The 25776-nt window shown below is 36.5% G+C and overlaps 1 protein-coding gene across 2 annotated transcripts in view; it reads left to right on the plus strand.

The window, feature by feature from the left end:
• Nucleotides 1–25776, plus strand: part of MYO16 (myosin XVI) — a 334545-nt gene that overhangs the window by 163581 nt on the left and 145188 nt on the right. For both annotated transcript variants that reach the window (XM_072342368.1, XM_072342360.1), the window contains exons 9-14: nt 1179–1332; nt 7995–8145; nt 13099–13209; nt 14890–14955; nt 16957–17084; nt 23674–23779. In XM_072342368.1, the coding sequence (XP_072198469.1) occupies nt 1179–1332; nt 7995–8145; nt 13099–13209; nt 14890–14955; nt 16957–17084; nt 23674–23779 (716 nt within the window). The remainder of the gene's footprint in view (nt 1–1178; nt 1333–7994; nt 8146–13098; nt 13210–14889; nt 14956–16956; nt 17085–23673; nt 23780–25776) is intronic.

The raw sequence follows: 25776 nt of genomic DNA on the forward strand, positions 1-25776 counted from the left end.
GTATTTTGCTGAGAATTGCTTGTTGTTATTGTGACAAGGATTTCATATCCCATGATGACATTTTCTTCCATATGTTGCATTCTTTGATCATTATTTCTTTTTCTTCATTGTAAGTTCTCCAGTGCCTTGTGATAGACTTGTGGTAGACTTATACTTGATGTAAGTCTTGGTGACTTCTTACTGAATTCCCTTCTGTTTCTTAGTTGATAATAGTAAATAGCCTCATTAACTTGAATCCCTGTTGCTGCTGACCAAACACAAATTCACTGTCCAGCTTTCAAAAGTAATACCTATTGCTTCCCCCAAGATTAGTAAGTCACTTTCTTGGACCAAATAGCAACAAGATCTAAAGTACTGACTCAGGGAAATAAAATTATAGACGAATGTAGGTTAGAATGTAGGTTAGAACTAACCCAGTCAACAATTTGGAACTAATGTCAATAATACTAGGTGGTAATGCTGAAGAGAAGAAATCTAGGTCTGGGATAAAATTGAGGATGGAACCTAGTAATGTAGAAAACTGTATTACCTTTCTGTCAGATTACTAGAAGAAACTTCCTTTGCATAATAAAATAGGTTAAGATATGCTTCAAATGATATGCCATCTACAGGTGTACTGCTAAGGGACTTCAGAAAACTTAATCTCATGAAAGTTGTTTGTATTTAGATACATGACATTTTTATTAAATGCTAAGGACTAAACTGAGATCACCTAATAATACAGCTGGCTGAACACATTTAGTATGCATTAGATACAACTGAGTTAACTGTATTTCTGGTCTGCAATCACATCTCATTTCAGCACTTCTGTACATAAATCTTGTTTGTAGAAATGTAATAAATTTAAAAAGAATTTGAGTATATTTTCGTTGAAGAACAGAGGTGAAAGTTTTTTGTTTCTCCTGATGTTCTTTGAATTGTTAAATAAATACTTCAGTTCACTACACAAATGGGTTTTGAAGTTTTGCACGTAACAGCTTAATTTCATACCGAATTCATTCACTTATGTATTTCAAGTATTATTTTATGATTGGTATCTGAGCAATCCTTTTCATTTTAACAAAATGCTTATCTAGTCAGCTGCTTAATCTTAATTTGATCTGGAGAGTTGAATTGAAAGGAGCTTTTCTTTGCTGTTTTTTCTTTTTGTCTGACATCTCGATGTTCCAACGTCTTAGATATTGCAGCTTCTGAGTTTATTGAGGAAATGCTTCTGAAGGCTGAAATTGTTTGGGAGGAAAAAATGAAAGACCCGTTATCTATTTCTACGTTATCTCAAGAAGAGCCTTATGAAGAGATCATCCATGATCTGCCCACACTTTCCAATAAACTGTAAGTGTTTCTGATAAGAGTGATGCATCCTGTCTGTGGAGATAAACCTGTGTGGACATGGCCTTGGTCATCCTGCTATGTGTGGTCCTGATTGAACAGGGAGGTTGGACAAGATCACCTCTACTGAGGTCCCTGCCAACCTCAGCCATTCTATAACTGTGTGATTTGATGGATCAAGTGTTTCATTTTGGAAATTTACCAAATCTTTTATTTTCTCCCTTTTTCCCCCTTTCCTTTCCCCTCTTTTTCATTTTTTCCCCTTTTCCCCTTTCCCTTTCTTCTTGTTAACCTTAATTCTGTGAGTAGTAAAATGCACGGTTATGATTGGCAGTGAAATAATCCGTCATTATCTATAGTAGAATTATTAGTTTTAATACTATAAACCCCACAAACCTTTTATTAAGGTAGATAAGAGTATTGTATTAAAACTACCAATACCTGTGAATGAAGCAGGGAAAATACCTGAAAGTGAAAAAATCACAGATACAATGATATGGCCCCAGATGACTATAGATTTGTAATTAGATTTGTACTGCTTAAAATTAAAGTGTGATTAAGCTGAATTTCACAGTACATTGAATCAAAGAGTCAATTTGTATCTTACATGGTAGGTTTTTAACTTCTCATATTTTCTTGTAAATCCTGAGAAAAGATTGTCATACATAAGTAAAAAAGAGTTGTAAAATAGGTATGAAATGTGCACGGTAGTTTTATGGGGATCAAGTTGTCAGTTTCTCAGATTCTGCTTTCCACATAATGTAATCCATCAGAGTTTTAAAAGGTACAGACATTTTCTTTATGCACAACACGGTGGCCATATAGTTGCTACATGGCTGAAGCATCTTAGTACCTTGAGGCTATGAAATACTGTGTAATTTTTCTTTCTTGGACCAACCACCAGATACTGAGAAAAAATAAATAAACCTCTCAAATTTATATAATTTGACAGAAACAGAGACATTAGACAGAGAGGATATATTTACTTTCATTATTATCAGTTATAATTTGTAGTCTGCAGAACATAATTGGAATACAAATCTGATACGAGTATGCAAAACAATTGTTAAAAAACAAAGTATTAATTTTGAGTTAAAAAACAAAGGATTGAGATTTTCAAACATAATGAAAAACTGTATTTTTTAAAGTATTGATAGAAGTAATGACATCAGAAATAGGAAGTACATAGCTTGCTTCTGTAACACTACAATGTTGCCTAGCAAACTAAATTTTCTTTACAGGTTTTAGAGCCTTTCATAACTTTTTTTATTATTATTCTTATGCCTGGATAATGTGTCATCCATTTTTCTTTTCCAGTGTTTTGTATTCTAGAAGTTTTTGCTAGGTTTTATACTGGACACTGTTCTTTAATGCTAAAACACCTGAACTTTGAAAATGCATGGTTTGAGCATGATAGAAGCAGTCTGAGAACCTTCCTTCTCTACACTTTCATTCCCAGCTCTACACTTTCATTCCCAGAATACAATAGCTACTTTTTGAGGACTTTCTAAATGGTCACTTTTCATATGACAATTATATAAAACTGCAATTGGTGATGAACTTCATTGGAAGATTTGGAAAAGCAAAGGACACTGAGTGGCAAAATAATGGAGATGGATTTATTTATGAAAGCGGGCAGATTAACCTCTGTTGCATTTCTTGGCAGCTTTGTCCCGGTGTGTGACTGCAGTGAATTTGGTGGTGCTCACACAGCCTACATGGGAATGCGGTACTAGGTCAAACCAAAAATCTTTTTAGTCCTGTATGCTGCCTTTGAGGGTGGTCCATTGGAAATAGCAAGGGGGAAAATATAAAAGGGTATGGTAAGCTTGAAGTAATGTTGCTTTAGCATGTTTATTAGCAGGTTTAGCAATTAGCAGGTTTAGAGACTTCTTGAGTCAGAGCTTTGTGCTGAGCAGCTCTCAGTCCTGCTGTGAGTGTGGTGGGTATCAGAGGACTGTCTGGCCAGCCAGCTATCTGCATATAGGAGACCACTTGAAAGGCCAAATAACTGGTGCACTGGGCACATACATGACTCAGATATCACTACTGAAAATGTAGAAAATAAAAGTTATCCATTCCGTATTCTCTGCAGAGTTCTGTTTTGCTTAGAAACAGTATTTATCTCAGCTGTGTGGTGTGCTTGCTCAGCAGTGAAAAACAAAGCCTTACAGAGGGTTATTCTTCCACATAATAGCTGTTTTCTCAAGATAAAGTGCAGTATTGTCACAAGTGCCTTTTAGTCTTGTTTCATTAGGGAGGCAGCCTAGATGACTGTTCAATGAAATTCTTACCTTTTCAATGGCTGTTGCTGAAAGTGAGTTCTGTCCTTTGTGCTCTATTAAAGCCCAGAGACAGACATGCTAGGTTGAAAATGAATCTATGCTGCTCTATGGATCAAACAAGAGCTGCAAAGAAAAATGCACAGTAATAACCCACAGTTACAATTGCTTTAGCCTGTATTATTTCCATACTCCACCAACTCTACTGACATAAGGAAGTATGTTTAGACAGATGAGATAGTTTCACAAGAGTTAATTTAAGCCTGTGTTGTAGTCATATTTCTTTGTGGTCTTCTCTCAGTAGAGAAAAGAATTGTAAAGGAGACTGCAAAATGATAAACAAGCAATTACAAATAGCATGTACCCTGTCAACAAATCTGATTTTGCTGGTTCTATATGAAATTAATGTATTGATTTCCGGAAGTGTGAAAAGACTGATGGAAGGTCTGTATCCTTAGTCAGTTAAAAAAAAAAAAAAAAAAAAAAAAGCAGTTATTATGTTTGTGGTATGCTTGATAGTGGATGGACCTGGTTTCTTTTAGTGAAGCATTGAGTTTATCCACCTGAATCTGTTGAGAAGCACTGATTTGTCAGTATTAGAGTGCCTTTTTCTTTGTTCTTCTGCTGGGTTACAGAGGAGCTACTAAGTAATTTGTCTGATTGTGGAGAGCTGGACTGGGAAGGATATGAATGGAATACCCTTGCTGACCTCCCCCAGTCTGCCTCTTAGTGGGACAGGGGAGAGAACAGGAGGATTAGGAAGAAAGAAGCTTGTGGGCTGAGGAAAGGATAGGGAGTTTGCTTACTGGCTTCAATTAGCAGACTCAGCTTGGGGAATTTAACTCAGTTATTGCCACACTTTTTTAAGTGTTAAGTCCATTCAGAAGTTTATGTTACATAACTTTAAAATGCTTTTAGATTGACTTTTCAGATATTATGCAGTTTACATTTGTCAGTGGAAGGATGACAGTAACAGAACTGAGAAATTCTATTGAATCATAGAATCATAGAATTACCCAGGTTGGAAAAGACCTTGAAGATTATCAAGTCCAACTGCAGCCTAACCGGTAGCCTATCTCTAAAAAAAAAATAAAAATAAAAAAAAAAAAAAAAAAAAAAAAAAAAAAAAAAAAATTGAATTAAATCTGTAAGTTTCAAGAGCACATGAAAATGCCATTGCAGACTCTGTTTTGATAGAATTCTAGAATTTTTTTGCATGATTTTTCCACCTACATTGAAACTGCAGTATTGATTCAAATATTGATGATAGAATAAAATAATTGATTTAATTGGTAGCCAAAAGTGTTAATTCCATAGGTTAATGTTCAGAAATGTAAAGCATTCAGTTAAACTCGTGGATGTGCAAGGTAACCCAAACCTTTTTGTAAGAAACAATAAAATTCCAGAGAATGGAAATTTGTAGAAAATCATCTTAGATTACCTAAACAAAAAAATACATTAACATGCAAGATCTTTTCCAAGTCATGTATGCTAGTACCAACAGTTCTACCTTTCTTCAAACTCAGTTACCCCAGATAACTCTCCCAGTCTATTACATAAGATTATTTTGGCTTAGCTCTCCCTTTGTGGTTAATTGTCTGTTACTTATCACAAAAGAGTTTATGCCAGTCCACTTTCCTACATTAAGATAGCACTGATAGCACTGTCCTGTAGTTGAATTTTCAGTAGCATTACTTCCTCATTTTGTGACTGATATAAATAGACATAAAAGTTCATAGAAATGTTTTATTTCTGTTTGTTTTATTCTTCACAATATCTTCTTAAACCTGAGTCATGATGAACAATTGAAATTATTTTTAATCTAGTTTTTCTCTCTTCTAATCCTTCACTTTTTTGTTGTGATTTGAGTAACGTGTCTGCATTTCCATCATTTGAAGTGCTTTGCATGGATGCACATATCTTAAAAGATATTCTTTTCATCAAGACATGGAGCACTTCTGTTTAAGTCATGGTGTATTCCCCTTTTAAGTTAAAAAATGTATCTGTGGAAACAGTAGTATTTATCTTTATGCCCATTTTACCGTCCTTTACAATGTAAGTCGTTTTAGCACCACCTGAAGAGTTTATGGGTAAAGTGACTAGTTTATGGCTGAATTTTAAAAGCAACATTTTTAATGTGTGTTATAAAGTTAGCATCAAGGTGGAAAAATTAAACAGAAAAAGATTAAATTGTGCATACACAAAAATCTGTGCAATTTATCTAATTTATCTACATAGTCCTTCTTTCATCAGTTCAGGCCTGAACTGAAAGAAGACAGAGGGAGACAGTCCAGCCAAGTCTGGCAATGTGCTCCACAGTATTCTGCTGCTATGGCACCTGGTGTTATCATGTTGCAAGAGAAAAGTTACCTACTTCTCTGTCCTGAATCTAAGAGTTCAAGCCTTCAGCTTAGTCAGCGTTATGATCTAGTGATCAGAATTGATAATTTGTTCAGGTTCCAGAAAATCACGAAGGGTCACCCCTTTTGTATCCAAAAAGACAACATATATCACATAACTCACTTTGGGCTGCATCTTGAATTTTTTCTTTGACGGGGAACTTGCATATCATGACTCCATGGACTGCCATTTTGATGCTGTCTCATAGTGGTGACACCATATCTCATCACTAGTAGTGATGCAGTCAGTGAAACCAACACTTTTAGCCTCCTACTGGTTCAACTGGTCTTGACAAACTTGCATACAGTGTTCTATTTGTTCCTGTGTGAGCATTCATGGGAGCCAACTGGAGCAAACTTTGCAATATTCCAACATAGCCACCATCGTTTCCAACACATTGAAGCGAATGTTCAGCTGTGTACAGAATTCCCTGGTTGTAATCTGCCAATCTGTATGGATGAGCTGATCAAGATGATCTTCATTATGCAACAGCTGTGCCTTGCTGTCCAGAACGTGGCTGTCTTTCACATCATTGTCATCACTGCTGAGATGCACCACCAAAGCGTCACTGTGCTCACATCCACTGTTTGGTCTCCAGTAATATTCAGCAAGAGTTGATGAATGTCAAAAACAGTGCTGTTTATTTCACATGGAAAAAAATGAATGATCTTCCTTTTCTTCATACATCCATTTCTTCTTTCCACATCAGACACCATTCTGTCACACTGTCCCTCTGCTGCATCTGTCAAATAGCAACAAAATATAATGAAATATTGGTAGGAAGCTTCAACCTCTACTGCCATCCCGGCAACATCTGCCTCTGGCATTATGAGCCAGTGTAATAAAATAGAAGGCATTACTTTCAGAGCAGCTCTTGTACGTAAAAAGGGTTAGATAATGGCTCAAAAGCAAGGGAGAAGGCAAAAACATTTGGCTGTTGGATCTTTTGTCTATATCCCAGTTGGTGACCAGATTTACAGCCAGATTATCTTACGTGAGTCAAAGCAGTAAAAAGAAACGTTTATTTTCACTGGTGTTCTTCTGGGCGTTTTGCATTAAATTGTCCTATAGTGGAATGCACTATTCCTACATCGGCTCCACATCTACTTTGAAAATAAATTGCATACATATTTTGGCAAGGGCCTGCTGTATACTCCTTGAGATTGTCTCTTTTGCACTATAAGAGGCCAGGCTATTGTTTTGTACAGTGTTTGTGTTCTGAACTTCTGGGGCTGATTCCTTGGTAATTCCTCTGGAAGTGAAACACTGCCAAAATCTTCCAAGGTTTTGACATTGTTTTTCAAAACTGTGGTATAGTCTGATGTATCAGTAGTGAAAATATCTCCATGCATGTAAAAATATGCTTCCATTTGCATGTGAATAAAGTGTATTGGATGTACTGGCAGTGATTTCAGGAGTCCATTTGTTTTTTTTTTTGTTGTTGTTGTTTGTTTGTTTGTTTTTGAGTATATCACAAATGAAACGCAGCTTTTATTCATAAAATATAGCTTGGGCATTGTCTAATTATGAAAAGCTACAAATTGTGTTTTATTGGCTTTGCTTTTTAACTGCAATGGCAATATCTGTATTGAATTATTTTTTAACACATTACTTTTCAAAACAGTGTTACGTACACTAATTGTGCATTTTCAATTCAGCTTTCAAATTGCCTATTGATTTGCCAGCCTAGTGCTGTCAAGTAGAGGCTCATGCATATTCTGTTTGGTTTGCGTAGTTCTGCTTCAAAATGGATCTGCATAAAGGTGAATTTTAAATGAAAGTGTTTTGCTCGGTGTCTTTAGGAACAGACCCACCCTCATGAACAGTTTACTACCAGTTTCTGTTTTTGTACTTGAACTAATGCTAGTGTCTCAGCCTTAAACTGTACCTTAGTTCTGTGTTTGTGCCACCTACATTGGTCGATCTTTTGTTTATTTGACATCTTCAACAGGAGTCTAATTGCTTTATTGATTCTCTTTGTAGCAGTCCCCTGGCTTTACCGATTGCCAAGCAAGACAGTTTACTGGAGAAAGACACCATGTTCAAGGATGCAGCTAAAGGTTTGTGTAAGCAGCAGTCTCAAGACAGTGCCTCTGAAAACGTCATGATGAACAGCACAGCCAAACTTGAACAGGTAATTGCATACAAATTCCTGAAATATTTCTGTTGCTTAGGCATGGAAATTGTACATCTAATGGAGCTGGAGAAGGTGGTAATTTCTTTTGCCCTCACCACAAAGCAACATGATTTGCACTGTGGAGCCTTGTCTCCTTGATCACAGTCTGGCCCTGCAAGGAGCTTTCCCTCTGCAGAGGCACCAGCACTACCAGCTCCTGGACGGTGGCTCAGTGGCTCTGAGCTGCTCAGGCCCTATGGGTGGTTGACAGGAGTGGAGGGGTCTTAGTGCAGCTCAAAGTGTTCTTCAGTCTCCAGCTTGGGTTAACGAAGGAACAAAACGCAACTTGCGAGACTGAAAAACCAAAAGACAATGTCTGAGGAATATTGTGACTAATTCAGAAATAGGAATTGCTGGATTTTCAGCCACTGGCTTGTCCTAACTTTAAATATTTAGAACCTAAGTATTATTTTTTGGGAACACTTTATATTTTGTTGTATGTATTTGGGAAACACTTATTCCAGAAATATTTAGCCATTTGCAAAAAAAAAAAAAAAAAAGTACTTAGAGTTGGCAGCTGGAAGGAAGGGTTTCCTGTTAAAGTCACTTGCTGTGCATTTGAAGCATAACAAAGGAGCAGAATGCTGATTTCATTTAAACCATGTTCAGTTTATAGTAACTGTGCCTGCCTTGGCAGAAGCATTCGTATTCCAGTGCTTCTTGAATATGTTTCAAAGGAATGTAGTGTTAATCATATGAGATCAATCAGTGAATTCATATGTCAGTCCTATGAGTCTGTCTCTGAAAGTGCTCAGCTTTGGTATCCCATGGAGCGTGCAGTACCCTATTCAGTCTCTTCCACTGTAAGATACCACAAAGCATTTTACACTTGGCTTACATCTTGTTTTCATTTCATACCAATTGTGGCCTTGCTGACTGTGCACTCCTGTTATAAAACACAGTCAATCCAACAGAGAAGAAATGTTAGAAATGCTTCCAACTGTTTTAGTAAGAACCCTATTACATTTGTACAGAAATAGAGGGAGGTGCTTAACTGAGTCTTGCTGAAACTGATATTGCCTTTTGTATGTTCAGTAGAAGCTGGAGAAGAATATACTTACTTGCTTTTCTTTGACACTGTTTTTGTACAGACCTTGCTAAAATTATTCAAGTTTTCAATATCTCTAGGCTAGACTTTAGCTTGATGTTGAAACCTATGCAGAAGCTGATTAGAGAAGCAGCTGATCCTCAGGGTTAGAAAGGTCAACTAAAGGTTTCCATGCTGAAAGCTTACCCCTGCACCATGATGTTTAGGATCACTTCTGAGTCCCAGTGCAGGTCTTAAGACATTACTCTGTCTCTCAATAGTTCTGTGCCACTTTTGACAATAGGTCAGTTTAAAGACATGACAGCAGAACTTGGAAACTAAAATTTTTCTTCAGTGGTGATACCAAAGGAAAGCTTTGAACAATCCCTTCCCAGTACCCCTCCCTCTTAGGTATACTAATTTCTAATGAGTTTCACTATCTTTTATTCTTACCAGTTGCATTACAAACTGCGTTCAAAGTAATCATGTTCTGTTTAATTTTTCAGTAGGATATGTGGAGTCACTGCTTGGATTTTATGTTCATATATTATTGAAATAGATCAGCATGGTATTTCCAATGCTTTGTGTCAGAAATATCATACATTCTTGGGCAATATGGCATGCAAATTAGGCCTTTATTGGAGGATCAGAGAGAAAAATTTCATCTTATTACATCTGAAATATGCATTTTTAATAGAGAAAGGCCATAACTTTTTTGGCTTTGAGAAGGCTAACAGCTCAGATTTATATGTAGCCTCAGGTATTTTTAATTGCAAAAATAATGAAAAAGAACCTTAACAAAATATTATTTCTCACAAAGCAAGATTTTTATTGCATGAAGTAAATGAGATGGTGATCAAATGACTACATTTATACAGTATTTTAGGTCTTTCTTGGATTTCATTAGCTTTCACTTTTTCCAAGGTTGAAACTGTTCTTTGATCATATGTAATTTCAAAGTCTGTGTTGCCAAACAAAGAAAGCAGTATGAATAATTTCCAGAATTTTAGTCTAGCTGGCAATTTCTCCTCTCAGCTGTAAGGATATTTTTTCTAGTTGTACTCATTCAGCAAAGAAGGATAGATTACATATCATCTTTTTCTAAATTAGATCCCTTAAAATATTTTATCTCTGCCTTATAGTTCTTGTTTATGTATTATTAATAGAATCATAGGTTCATGGCAAGAACCTTAAAGATCATCTAGTTCCAACTCCCTACCATGGGCAGGGCTGTCCCCCACCAGCTCAGCTGCCCAGGACCCCATCCAACCTGGCCTTGAGTGCCTCCAGGGATAGAGCACTACAGCTTCTCTGGGCAGCTGTGCCAGCACCTCACTACTCGCAGTGTAAAAAATTTCTGCTTAACATCTAACCTAAATTTTCCTTCTTTTAGTTTTAGTTCTCTAAGCTAAACAAGTCTACCTCTCCCAATTGTTTTGTTGTTGTTTTTGTTGTTTGTTTGTTTGTTTGTTTGTTTTTCATAAAGAGAATTGCTCTGGTCCTTTGATCATCTTCATGGCTCTTCTCTGAACCTGCTCCAGCAGCTCTACATCTTTCTTGTGCTGGGGTCTCCCGGTCTGTATGCAGTACTCCAGAGGGGGCCTGAGATGGACGCAGTAGATGGGGACAATTTAGAGATAAGGTTGTGGTGCAGGACTGTGTCAAAGGCCTGTCATATGCTGTCTCACATGTATCCAAGCATAGCTTCCATGAGAATCTACTTCATGATACATCCTGACACAGATGTGAGGCTCATCTGCATGATCTGTGACTCTTCTTTTCTCCATTTCTTAAAAGTAGGAGCAATGTTTCCTTTCTCTGTGATGGTAACCCCTGATACCCTTTTTATCGTTTTAGTATCACCTAGCAGATACACAAGGTACACCCATATGTACCACATCTTTATATGTAAAACTTATTTTAGTATCATAAGTAAGTAAAAAAAAAAAAATAAAAAAATAGAGCTAGTTATCTGAGCAGTTATCTGTGTCTTGATAGGACTCAAGGGAGCATATTTATTAGCTGTGTTGATTTGGTTTCTGCAAACTCGGTGAGCATGTTGGTAAGGGAAGGAGGATGTAGGATTCTGTCATTCATCTGCTGTCTCTCTACAAGAAGCTCTAAAAGGATTTTGCTATTCTTTTGTTAATTTTGTTCTGTCCCAATGTACATCATCAAAATGCCAAAGGGAATTATTTTTTTCTGTTCAGTCTTACATCCAACTGCCATGGTAATAGGAGAAAAAAATGTAAAAAAAGAATTGCTATTTTCTGCTATGTGACAGAAGAATCATAGAATCTTTAGAGTTGAAAGGGACCCTTAAAGGCCAACTAGTTCAACTCCCCTGTAATGAACAGGAACATCCACAGCTAGATCAGACTTCCCATAGTCTGATCCAGGCACATCTTGAAAGTCTCCAGTGATGGTGTATCCACCAATTCCTCCGGGCAGCCTATTGCAGTGCCTCACTACTCCCCTCACTGTAAAAAACTTTCTCCTTGTATCTAACCTAAATCTACCCTCTTTAAATTGAAACCTTCAATTGAAAGACCACTATCAGGTCACCTCAGAACCTTCTTTTCTCCAGCCCCAGCTCTCTTAGCCTGTCCTTCTAGGAGAGTTATTCTATCACTTGGATAATTTTTGTGGCTTGCCTCTGGATGTTCTTCAACATGTCTATGTCTCTCCTGTACTGATGGCTCCACATCTGGACACAGTACTCCAGGTGAGGCCTCATCAGCACAGAGGAGAGGGGCAGAATTACCTCTCTTGACCTGCTGGCCACATTTCTTTTGATGCAGGGTATGGTGGCTTTCTGGGCTGTGAGGGCACATTGCTGGCTCATGTTCAGCTTTTCATCTATCTGTCCCCCCAGGTTTTTTTTTTTTTTTTTTTTTTTTTTTTTTGGCAGAGCTGCATTCAGTCCTTTCATCTCTCTGCTTGTATTGTTAGTGAGGGTTGTCTTGTCCCAGGAGCAAGACATTACACTGCTTCTGAATGTCTTCATCATCCATACTGAAAATAAGCACTGCAGAGTATTTTAGTAAACTCAAAACAAGCAAATCACATCATTCTGTTGCCATTCACATGGGGATTTTCTGTTTGTAGGTATTCTCTTGATGTTCAAAAATTTATTTCTTTAGCGTAGAGAAAAGAATTAAGCTGAATTATAAGTGTAGATCACAATTTATAAGCATGCCACTTGATGTATCAGTGTTTATTTTGGCTTTAATCAAATTTCCCCGCCTCACTGACTTTTTTTCTTCTGTCTCCAATTCTGCTGATTACTATTTATTCTTTACTTATTTTTTACTTTACCTTGCAGAGCTTGTATTTGTCATCTCAGAAGTACAAGGCTTATTTAATTCACCAGTTCTGGCTACTGCACCTGCTTCTGAATCTGTTTTGATCCCCTTAATGATATGATTTCCACTTTTTATTAACTTCCTTCTATTCTACTGAATTATGATAGAATTTTAAATCCTTTATGTTGTGAAGTAATGTGAGAGATTTGCTAAATATTAGGCAGTAAATAGTTTATGTGTACACACTTACCTTATATAGTGTTGATTTCTTCATCCACAAATGTTCAGTGAACTCCTCTTGAGCTGGAAATCTGTATGTGTTTAGGGAGAGTCAGTGGCACTCAAGTAGGTGTCTGTGTTCAAACTCGTGGAGTTATACACCTTATCATTCCTAATTGTTTTTGATGTACTTATCTTTCTTAAGAACATTTAATTGTATGGGAGGAGTGACATATAGCTGTCTAATGCATTGTACATAAATTCTAGTAACCTAAGCTTATGCTTAATGTTAGAACATCAGAGTACAAAATGATTAGTTGAGAATTTGCTTTATTTCTCTGTGTAACTTGTGTTTTCTAGATCAAGCTTATGCCTCCAGCTCCGAATGATGACTTGGCTTCTCTGAGTGAGCTAACAGACAGCAGCCTACTTTATGAGATTCAGAAGCGTTTCAATAATAATCAGATATATGTGAGTTACTATTAACTTATCATCAGTAAGCCTTCAGCAGGGGAAAATAAGATTAAACTTGTGGGGTTACTTTTACAACTATTGGATAGTGACCTGACCAATGCTTAATATTTGAATGGATGAGAACATATGTGTGTGCAAGCCCTGCAATTTCTAGAGTTTATACAGGAAAACCTGAAATTAAAAGTGGAATAGTGCTTAAATAGGCTCAGATAAAAACACTGTGTTTATTTCACTGAACATCTGTACTGAAAAAAATAGATAGGCACATTTAATCTTTCCCTCTTAAACTGCTGGAAGATCATTCCATCTTATAACATTATGCTAACTTAAATTTAAAAGAGCATATGATCTCTGGAAATATAGGAAAAAAATTAAGACACAATCATAGGAGTTTTAATTACTCATAATCTCTTCCTGTATCAAATAAATCATTCTTTATATTCTAAATCATGTAGATACTAAACAAAAAAATAGTAATGCAAATTTTCTGGACAATGTTATATTAAGTATGGGAGGCATGCAGTTGTACATCTGTAGAAAAATCCACACTTGAAAACTTTTCTGTTTCTGTTCCTATCTTTATCTTACTCTTAACTTATTTCTTATGTATCGAACAGTTGAGTGGCATATTAATATGAAACACGGAAATTCTCCTTAACATCAAAGACTTCTTATTTCATGTTTCTAGGTGTGTAATAAAGTTCTGTTCCACAGGAAAACCCAGCTCTGAAGTTAAGTTTGAGAAGAGACAGGAAATAAACAACTTCATTTCAGAAGGAGAAAAAGTATATTTTTTACAGAAGGCAATATTTTCCTTCTCCCAAAATAAAAATATTTCATTTTGTAAAAGGCAGCATAATTGTGACTGTTCCTACAATAGCTTACTGTCACACTTCTTTGGAGACATGGATCTGAAATTTTTGCATTGTAAGAGTGTGATACAACAGCTGCTTAAATGGAGTGAGAAGTATAGCAGCAAGGGTGACCTACAGCCTTCTACCTAAGTACATCTTTCAAATATGAGTTTTTGAACATGAGTTAGTGAAATCTCAGAACCTTTGCAATCAGTGGATGATTTGCTTCTACTTTTAATATAGCCAGGATATCTCTTTTTTTCATATGCTTGTGCATATTCATGTGCACATGTAACTTCTAATATATGTATCCATTGCTCTCTTATCCCACAAGAAACCTATTCTGAAGTATCAGTTCTGTGTAATGAATATAACATTTCTAAATTCTGTCATTGAACCCACGAATTTGCTTGAGGAACTTGTTTATGTGTTAGCCATGTCACATTTTTGTAATTTAACAAATGGTGAGTTACAAAGTAACTTTCAAATAATATAACAATGATTTATGCAGTGCATTTCTTCTGTGCATAATTTTCCATGACAAATAACTGTTTTATTACAAAAAGAATAATTAATGCCATCTAAATTGTAAATTTAGATCTCAGCTTAACAAGAACTTGAAAGCACAGAATTCTCAAATTATGTTTAATGTATTGATAACTGGATTTAAGATGCTTTGTGAAAAGTCTTTTCTGGAAGAAAAACATTGGAATCCTTAAGAATTAATTCATTTCTTAACAGAGCAATTGTGTGATATGTCTCACTTCCTTTTTTTTTTTTTTTTTTTTTTTTTTTTTTTTTTTTTTTTTCTTTTTTTTTTCAGACCTACATTGGTGATAAATTGCTGCTTGTTAACCCATTTAAAGAACTTCCCATCTATTCCACCATGGTAAGTATTCTGTCTTTAAAATGATATACTGTGGAGAGAATTCAGTGGATTTGTATAATTAATTAACAGGCCCAATTTCTGTAATTAACTGACATAAATGCTGTTTCTTATGTTGGGAGCATCTTAGTTTAAATAATTAGCAAAAAAATTTAAATTTCTTCCATGATAATACTATTTTTGTTATCTTTGTCTTATTTGTATAACAGCCACTTGCTAATGTTTTATGAGTTCTTGCATGCACAATTGTAAAAATGTGGCTCCTGATGTACGATATGACATTGATGACTTCTGCTACTTCCAAACTTGCAGGAAGAGACAACCATGCTTCATGCTATGGTTGTTTGGGTTCAAAGCTTGCTAAAAATGCAGTTGCAAAGATGACAACCCAACCTTGAGAGGTGCTGGAAGGCTCAGACTTTCTGCCTGAGCTCCATACCAGGCCATTCAGTATAGGCAAGGAATGCAGAGTGCTTGGTGTGAGCTTAGGCTGTGCTGGGGCAGTTGCACAGGTCTGGTGTGTATTGGGCACAGGTAGCGTAGGGGAAAACATGAGTCTGTGTGTGTGCACTGTCAGCTGCATAGAGCTGCTTAAGAAGTGTTTCAGAAGTTTCTTTTTCTTTGCTGGGACCCTTAGCTTTCTTGTTTTTCACTTATTCACTTTACCTTACTAGTTACTTACAAGGAGTATGTCATGTCAGTATGTGGACATCAGTACTAAATTAAGTAGACTCTGTAGATTGGTATGAATGCTGAAATTATAGATGGGTTGATCTCTGCTTCCTCCTCAGTGAGACATTCCAGAGACAGTGTGTGCATGACTGTTGTTTTTGCATTTTTAATTCCCATCCCACACTCATTATTTTCTTGTTATTGCAATGAATTCAGGTCCCTTGCTATATTAGATACATTCAAATATATTTATTTAGTTTTACAAGGATTATAAATCACTCAGAATTTGGTAAGCAAATTAATCTGTGGCTGCTTGCTGCATCATGAGGCTTTGTGTGTATCAATAGATCTGTGACGTCTAATGGTAGTATCAGATTCCAAGTATGAAGTCTAAATTTAGTTTCTATAAATGGAAATCATCCGTAAGCCGTAGGTATTTTTCCTGTCACTGTGTATTTTCCTTTAGATAAGCAATGAGGCTATGCACCAAAAAAGAGCTGTAAAGGAAAAGAAAATTCAAATATATTGGCCAGATCATAATTTTTAAGTACAGGATGAAGCCATGAAAAAATGATCATGCATATTAATCAATAAAAACAATAACAACATCTGAGATTTTCTTCCTTTTATATCCATTTGTCATAACTTGGTAAATTTATGCTGACCTTCCACTCTTAGTTTGAATAGACTACTAGAACAAATCATCTTGTCATCAGTTTTTCACACTGAGATAAAATAGTGTCATGCATTAATATACTTTACTTCATTCGATACAGTAGTTAGATGGTAGCATTAACACATTTTACTCTTTACTACTACAGTAGCACTACTAGAAATATAAGAAACACCCGTTTTTGTGATGACATAGTAACTCTTTGTAGAAACAGTGATTACTTGTGGTCATCTTGTGTCACATTTGTGTGGAGTTTAATTGCCAGAGTAGAGCAAATGCATGTATTCTTTAAGTTCATTAGTAAAACATCTAACCTTGCAGTCATTATGTGGTGGCAGTGAGAGTGTGAAGGTTTTTTCAGATCATTTTGTTCTACTCAGTTTAAAAAGCATCACTGTGTAGTGCCATAGTTGTGTTTAATTTTGTATCTTAATTAGCACTTTTATACTTTCAGCTCTGTTTTTTTTTTTTAGTTAAACTCTTTACAGGTACCATATGGTACTTCAGGAGTACTATGTACATGTACAGAGATTCTCTTCATTACGCATATGGAGAGCTTTACAAAGACCTGGTATCAAGGAAGTGGGAGTGAGGAGCGTGGGAGGGATGAAACACAATTTGAAATATATTGATTGTGTTCATTTACAACATTTTTTCAGGTCACCCAGCTTTATTTAAGCAACTCTGGAAAACTGTGTTCCACACTTCCCCCTCATATATTTTCCTGTGCTGAAAGAGCTTACCACATGCTGTTCCAGGAGCAGCGTCCCCAGTGCTTTATCCTCAGGTGAAATTTTATCTTTCTATTAACTGTTTTACTACTTTTGCCTTTCAGCTGCTTCCCCCAGGGCGCTCAGTACCTAAGATTTCTATTTTATTTTTTCCTCCAACTGATCTATTTCTGTGTACTGATTTCTGTATCATACATTAGAGCAGAATAGAACTGAAAAAGGTTTAATTACATCTCAAGTTCATAAATATTCTTGGGAACTTGCCACTCCATCTAACTGGATCTAATTACAAACAAAGAATTAATTATAAGTAATTCAAAACCATTGTGTGTATTGCTAACATTACCTGGAAAGGAATTAGAAATACTATCTAATGAATATAAAAAGAGAAGTCCTTTACAAAATTGTAAACCTCTGAGTTGATGTGCCTGTATCGGAGCTTCCACTGTGAGGCAGAGGAAGCTTGCTATTTAGAATCATAGAATTACTCAGGTTGGAAAAGACCTTGAAGATCATCAAGTCCAACCGCAGCCTAACCAGTAGCCTATCTCTTAAAAAACAACCACAAAACAATACCACAACAACAAACCTCTGCTAAATCATATCCCTGAGTACCACATCCAAACGGCTCTTAAACACATCCAGGGATGGCGATTCAACCACCTCCTTGGGGAGCCTATTCCAGTACCTAACCACCCTTTCTGTAAAGAAGTTATTTCTAATATCCAACCTAAACTTGCCCTGGTGCAACTTGAGGCCATTTCCCCTCGTCCTGTCACAAGTCAGTAGTGAGAAGAGACCTGCCCCACTCTCACTGTAAGAACCTTTCAGGTACTGGAAGACGGCAATAAGGTCTCCCCTCAGCCTCCTCTTCCTCAGACTAAACAGCCCCAGCTTCCTTAGTCTCTCCTCATAGGGCTGATTCTCCAAGCCCTTAACGAGCCTCGTCGCCCTTCTCTGGACCTGCTCCAGTACCTCCATGTCCTTCTTGTGCTGAGGTGCCCAAAACTGGACACAAGAGGGATTTAGCCCTCTATCTCCAATGAAGGGCACTTTATGTAATTTACAGTGTTATTCCAATGATAAATATAATCAAGACTAAATAAAAGTATTAAAAATCTCCAGTAAAACAGAGGTTCATCCAAATGTGCTGCTTCTATTATTGTGAAAATTTGAATGCTCTTGGCTCCCTGTGGCTGTTAATCTGTTGCCTTCCCTCTTCTTCCATCAACTTACCTGAAAGCAAGGAGTGTGGCAAATTTGATGTAGTTGCTCAGTCATAAAGCTGAACTATTTGAGAGAACTTACAATTGCTCTTGAACTACTTGTAAGTCTAGAGGTAGTTAACAGGAATTGCTAACTATACTGTTGTCAAGTTACAACAATTACAATGAACACTTAACTATGATTGTATATATATAGTTTTATTGGATTCCGTTTGTGTGGATATGGATTTGTGTCAGCATTTGAAGTTCATACATTAAGTGTACAGCAGGACCATCAGGGCCCACTAGTTTTGGTAGTGGGTTTTGGCTTAGTCTAAATAGTTCATATAATGCCACATAGGAGAATAGCCACACTGAATCAGAAGGATGCTAGATTTGTTTGGTTTTATTCACACAGAATCACACAGAATGGCCTGGGTTGGAAAGGATCTCAAGGATCATGAAATTCCAACCCCCCTGCCTGGCAGGGCCACCAAACTTCCATGTTTACTAGATCGGGTTGCCCAGGGCCACATCCAACCTGGCCTTGAACACCTCCAAGGACGGGGCATCCACAACCTACCAGGGCAGCCTGTTCCAGGACCTCACCACTCTCCTAGTAAAGAACTTCCTCCTAACATCCAACCTATTAGCAGTAAATCCAGTGAACATTGATTATTCCTGTGGATATGCACAAAACTCAGAATGAAGTTCCATTGGTAATTGCAAGAGATACCATTTTTGGCATACAAGTAGTCAGGAAGGTGCTCACTGAGATGATACTGTTTTCTTCTATTGCAATCAGATGCAAATGAAATGATGCAAATATGAATAAACTCCTAATGTATATTGATTTTTAGGTATACTTTTCTTCTGATGATATATAATGATACCTAATGTATTATTGTATATGTATTATTGTAAAGTACAAGTATTTGTAACTTGCTACTAGAGTTTGTCAACATGATGCTTTACTTTTATTGTGAGTTGAATCAGCTATTTTAATGTACATGTTATGTTGTTATGATGTGATATGGATCAGTGAGAATTAGTATCATGCCAATGTTAATGTATTATTTTCACATGCAGTTCTCAAAATGTCTGGTTTAAATATAAGCTACCACATAAGTGACAGCAGTGTCTATAACTGTCTCCTGAAACTTTACTGAAAATTCATAGTCTGTTTTTAAGAAAAAAAAAAAAAATATATATATATATATATCTTTATAGGAAACTATTTTTTTCAGTATATCCAGTTACCCACTCACTCTCTTCTATATAAGACTGGAAAGAGTTTGAGAAAATATGCCCTTATACATGTTAGTCCTGTTATCTTCATCAAGCTTCTCTATTCTGGAGAGATATAGTTTATTTTCTATTAGTAATGTTTGTCAATTTTTTTTTTTTTTTTCCTGCCAAAGCTTAATTACAAGAAGAAACTTTCCATCAATTTAGTGGCCGTTGTTAATGATTCATGAATTACTCTTTTATTGCACACATACCATGTGTGCTAATGAATTCTGCACACAGCACATAGCCCTTAATGATACTGTTTTTCTTAGTCTAGTCATTTTTGCCTGCCATGTTTTTACAAGGGATGATAATGATTAGAGGTAAAGACTCCTGAAGTTGACTGAAATAGAGCCATGTCCAAAGCTATCATCCTGAAACCATTGCTAGACGTCAAGTACTACTTAAATTTTCAGTCCGTGTGTGTGTGTTCAGAATAGCATTATGGTTTCTGGACAGTCTCACAGTGGTATTTGTTTCGTGTTTAATCCTGACTGAACCAGGAGTTTGGCATCTCTTCATCCACGTCCCTTACAATGAACTTGCTTAAATCAGTGCTTATTCACATCAATGAGTGAACTTGATATTCATATCCAAGCAGTTATACTTACTGTATGTGGTGCTGCTCATAGTTACTATCCTGTAAGAGATCCATTTTAAGAGGTTAGGACACTTCGTATCTAGCTGTCAGTTTTTCTACCCGTCTTCTTTGTGTCTTTCTACTTACTTATTTGCTTGTATTCTGAAGATTTACTCTTGACTTCCTCCATGGGGCTGCAGTGTTAAAAAATCCTATTATCATTATTACTATTTGGACTCTTCACAAATGACCACTCTCTGAACTCAAGTATTTTACAATAGAAAAAGATATGTCCAAACTACTGAAGAGTTTACTACCAATTATACATAATTACTTTTAGTTCATAGTAAGCCTATGCCATTGATGTATACTTAGCACCAAGAGCTAGCTGTGAATATACTTTTTATGAATATTATCAAATAAAGATATGTTATGCTTTAAGTCAGTGGATAGTCTTTTCATAACTTGCTTCTGACTGGATTTTGTTCCTGCCATACAGGATAGGAAAATGCATTAACCACCAACAGGATAAGTCAGTGCTGTCTAGGAAGTCTAGGCAGAGTTTATAAGCTTGTTAAAAGCTAAGGATATTTAGTCGATCAAGCCAGTATTTTATGGAATGCTAATGGCTAACTCAATGATTTAAAAAAGAACAACAAGCTTTAAGGAATATATATAAAGAATTGTTGTAATTGTATCAAAGTTAGGAGACAGGAATGTCAATATCCAATGATTTTATTCTGAAATAAACCACATTCATAAGCCCAGTAATCTGGGACTAAGAGACATCTTCATCTTTTAAAGTGGGGTGACTTGACAGCATTGATTTCCCCAGGTTAGCATTGCCACATGTATTCTGTTCAGGTTAATACTCTGTAATTCTAATTCAGTGTATTGTAATTACAGTAAGCTGTGGCAGTAGAGTTTGATCATCTTATTTATCATATTAAGTTGTTTAGAAATACACTTTTCAGTTTAGTTTACTTTACAAATATAATTTCCCACTAACACCATGTGGTGTTATTTAGTTATTTTATCCTTAGCAGTGTTCCTCGTACATTTATATTTCAAGACTAGGAACCTCAGTCATGGAGCAGAACCTGGTGTCTTGCTGTGGTACCATGCAAGCTGAGAAGAAATTATCCTGGTCTTCCAAAAGGTTTCTCTCTTTTCCCTGGATACACACTGCTATCAGAGTGGGAATTTGTATTAATAATATACATGCTTGAGAGTGGAATGTTGAGGGCCTGGAGTCAGAAGTTCATACAGTGTAGCAAGTGTGTCTGATCTGAATCTTCCTTTAAAACTGTTAGGAATCTTATACGAAACAAATTCTGTTGGAAGTTTACCAGCATTTCAGATTGTAATCCAAGTAGCACAAGAGGAGTCCTTATTTATTGTGAATATTACTGCAGAATTGGTCAGAACTGTAAATGAAACAGGGCGAGTAAAAACCCTGCCAGTTCTGTAATCTGAAGTGACAGGTTGCTCCTTCCTTCTATATTTTGTCACAGTTTCCCCTGAACACGTGATTTATATGATTAATTTGCATTGGAATTGACCTTTACCAAACAGTAATGATCCAGTTAAGGAATCTATCTTAATTCAGAAATAAATAATGTGAATATCAGAATCATATAGATATCTACCGATGGATATAAAGGGCAGTATGCATTGGACAAGGTGTGGGGTGTTAGAAATTTGATTTTCAAACCAACGAGCACTTGTTCTTAGTGACATCGCGTGTAGCTGTGATTGCTAAATTTCTGAGATGTTTTAAGTGCAAAGAAATTCCTTATAAGCTGAAATAATCAATGAACCACTGTTGCCAATCTTGCTGATGCAGCTGTGATTTTGGACCAAGTGTAGTGTGGAGGGATAAAATTGTTTCCTATCATGGCACCCAGGTGTCAGAGGACTGGCTCATGTAAGTGAGCAGTAGGGGGTGTAATTCAAGATAGATATATTGATACCTGTCTGCAAGCTCATTGACCTTCTTCATAGTACAGGCATAAGGTCTCTAATGTGCAAGAGTATGAAATGTCTCTAGGGCAGGAGCATCACAGGACTAATGCCCTTGTTCCACTTTTTTCTTCTCCTGTTACTGGTGACAGTATAAAAGAACACGGAATTTGGACACAGCCATTATAAAGGCAGAAAACTAATGCTACTTCTTTATACAGCTAACATTCAGAGAGGGAAACCATGCTTGAGTGTGACATCAAATATAATCCAACATGAAATGAATTGTTGTAGGGAGTCAGAAGCTGAAGATTTTAGCAACATATAGTGTACTTATGGAGCATCCAGTCAATCCTGTAGGGATGCTATTTTCACATTCACTGTGGTGGTGACCTTGATTTCAAGTGATTTTTTTTAAGAACTGGTTTAAATATGGCTTTGTGACCTATTATTTGAAGGCTTTGCATATCAGATATCCAGGTGGCAAACCTTGGACTACAAACCTCCCACAGATATCAGCAGGAGTTTGAAGTCTGGGGTCAGCCTCCAGCTTGTTACTGAAGGAGGACATACTTAAAAGCAGCTTGATATATCGCATGTAGTAATGACAAATCCCTTAATTGTTTTTTCATTTGAAATGGGATTCTTATACATAGGGCAGTGGCCAGGCTGATAAGATATTTTGCTGCGTTCTCATTTTCAAAAATCAGCTTAGCTGCTGACCAACCTGCATGGTCATTGTACTCTAACTGGCTGTAGTAGAAACAGCCTATAAAACATGATCAAGAAGGTAAATAAAGGAGGATCATCAAATTACATTTTGTTTGGTTCAGTTACAATATAACAACTTACAGTGCATCTGAGACGTTCCTTAATTGGGCTTCACTGACTTCATCGTTTCTGTCTTCTTGCTTACACTGCACCACAGTTTAATTCCATCCCCTATTCCTTCACTTTCCTGTTTTTTTGCTTTTTTTGTTTTTTGTTTTTTGTTTTAACTTCCCAGCTTCATTGATCAAATTGCATATTACCTTGTTTTCTTCATTTTGTATTTCAGGAATTCTTCTTGTTTGGAATGTATATTCCACATTATGGAGAAGAGGTTGAGTGTTAGCTCTGTGCTAGCTAATTCTTAAATATTTTTTTAAATTTATTTTCTTTTTTCTTCCTTTTTATTTCCTTTCCCTTCTTCCAAATGCTTTACTTTCTTTTCTCTCTGACTCGTGAGATTAACACAGTAATGTTTCCCAATCTTCAAAGAACCAGGCAGTGTAAGTAGATTCCTTTGCTGGTCAGATGATAAAGGAAGAGATAAAAACTTTGCTGTAAATACCTTCAAAATGGCTTAGATTTGGTTGGCTTGGCCTGTGGTACGGGATAGTATAGATAGATAGCTTTGAGAAGCAGTGTTATATAGTAAGCCAATGTATCTCGTATGTTCTTATTATTGAGTATTTGCCATCCATAAACCTTCTGTTATTTCAAATGAGTCTTTGACTGAGATATCTTAAATCCACTCCATCACAAGTAGTAGAAAGCGTAAATATATCTCAGATGTGAAAATAACCAACGATTCTCCCCTCTCTTTCTTTATGTGTCATTTTACAGTGGAGAAAGTGGCTCTGGGAAAACTGAAGCCTGCAAACAAATAGTGAAGCACCTCACTTGCAGATCTAGCTCCAGCAGAAGTACTTTTGATACAAAGATTAAACATGTAAGTAGCATTCTGAACACTTGAGTAGAACAAGGCAAAAATCTGTTTTCTTTATATGCAAAGTCATTTGAACAGCAAAGAGAAAGGCATCTGCTGTGCAGAGGTTTGTAAAGGGTTTATCACTACATTTCATGTCAAAGGAGGTTTCTTTCCTTCCTTGATCTGAATGGAAGCAGGATTAAGTTCATACTGATAATGATGAGTGGAAACTAAAAAGTGGAGTCCAGTTTTGTTTCTGTATATTTTAGTTATTTTGGAAAGCAGTGTTTCAGTGAATAGGAAATATAGTATGGTAAGGTGCAGCCTCCTAAAATGTATTGACTGCCTATAGTAAATAAATAAATTTCTCTGTGTGGTTGTAGTGGTCTTTGTCCCATCCAAGAATGGGAGAAACAGAAATTGGGAAGTTATGGAAGATCTGCAAGGACTGACTGAAGTTATACACCTGATATTTGTGTATTAAATATGGAATAGGCAAGAGTTCTGAAATGTTTGGTCAGTCATATTTGATTTCAGTAGCAGAACTAAATTATGTCCAGTGCACACTGTGAAATCAGGAGAATCTGTTTTACATATCAGGTCAATTAGACTCCATGCTAAAGCTGTGGTTGAATTTGATGATCTTCAAGGTCTTTTCCAACCTGGGTAATTCTATGATTCTATGATTGTAACACTGTGAATAAAAAACTGAAAACTGTATGTTTTGGATAGAAATGTGGGAGTAGTGGGAATTGGAAGGTGTGGGAAGTAGTCCTGTCTTTGCTGAGACTTGTCTCCTGGCACAGTTTAAATCCCCACCAGGTCCTCTGGCAATATGTACCAGGAACCATTCACAATGCTATGTCTGCTCTGCTTTGCAAATGAAAGACATGCAAATGTGAACCCTACCATGTTACATGCCATAGAGGTTAGAGTCCTAGTATTGTTTAGTCAAGTAGTATAGAATTAGGCATACAGTGACTCTTAATCAATACAGATAGAAGAGAATCATCCCACATTAAGAAAAATGAGTTGCATTTTGTCTGTAGAAAGATTCCATGTGAATAGCTCAGATGGGATAGCTGGCTTCAGACAGAGGAGGTAGGTGTAGCAGATCCCATCCAGGGGGAATCACGTTGTAGTGATTTCAGTTGCCTTTTAAAATGCTTGAATGAACACAGTGACCTGGATTTTGCTTGCTGCAGTCATACATAGCACCTTTTAAAGTGACTGAAGCTGCACTGGTCAAACTAAGTGCTGAATTAGCCTAATTTGTGCAAATATGCCCTAAATATCAATGCTATAGGAGGTGGAACCAAAATTTAGTTCACTAGTTTCTGCTGCCACCTACTGCACCGATAGCTGTTTTAATTAATAGCACTGAAAGGTCTGATTTTCAGAGCTAATGTCTGTGACTGCAGCCACGCATTACCTATCTGTGTTCCTCTGCAGTCCTCTACCCTCCTATGTCTTCCCAGCAGGTTCATCCAGCTCCGCCAAGGCACTGTTAGCTCAGAACAGTAGTGTGTTGGGGCCACACTGTGTTCAGTTTCTTGGGATACAAAAGAGAAAGGTGTTGAAGGAAATTCAACAACAAAAAAACTGTTAATGGAGAAAACATGGAAGAGGGAGGGCATATTCCATATTATTTATTAAATTTAGTATTTTGATAATGCTCTTTTAATGATAATTGTTGTGACCATGAAGATGTCATATAGTAATACATTAATGAGAGATGCAAGAAATTGTTTGAATTTGTTTTTTTTCTTTTTTCTTTTTTAATGAATATAGTGCTGAAGCAATTCCATTTGAAATCACTAATTTATGCCATCTTGTTGTGGTTTGGGATAAAACAAGGGCAGTTCTGGCATAATATTGAGCTTGTAAATTCCTTTGGTTGGCTATTAGTATGAACTGACTGTATCTTTTCAAGCATAAATGCCTTCAAACACTCTGGTCTTCTTGTTAATCCTCCCAGCTGTGGCCATGTGAATCCAGCCACTTACATCCAGGCTGCC

This window comes from Excalfactoria chinensis, chromosome 1, assembly GCF_039878825.1.
Source record: "Excalfactoria chinensis isolate bCotChi1 chromosome 1, bCotChi1.hap2, whole genome shotgun sequence".
Lineage (NCBI taxonomy): Eukaryota > Metazoa > Chordata > Aves > Galliformes > Phasianidae > Excalfactoria > Excalfactoria chinensis.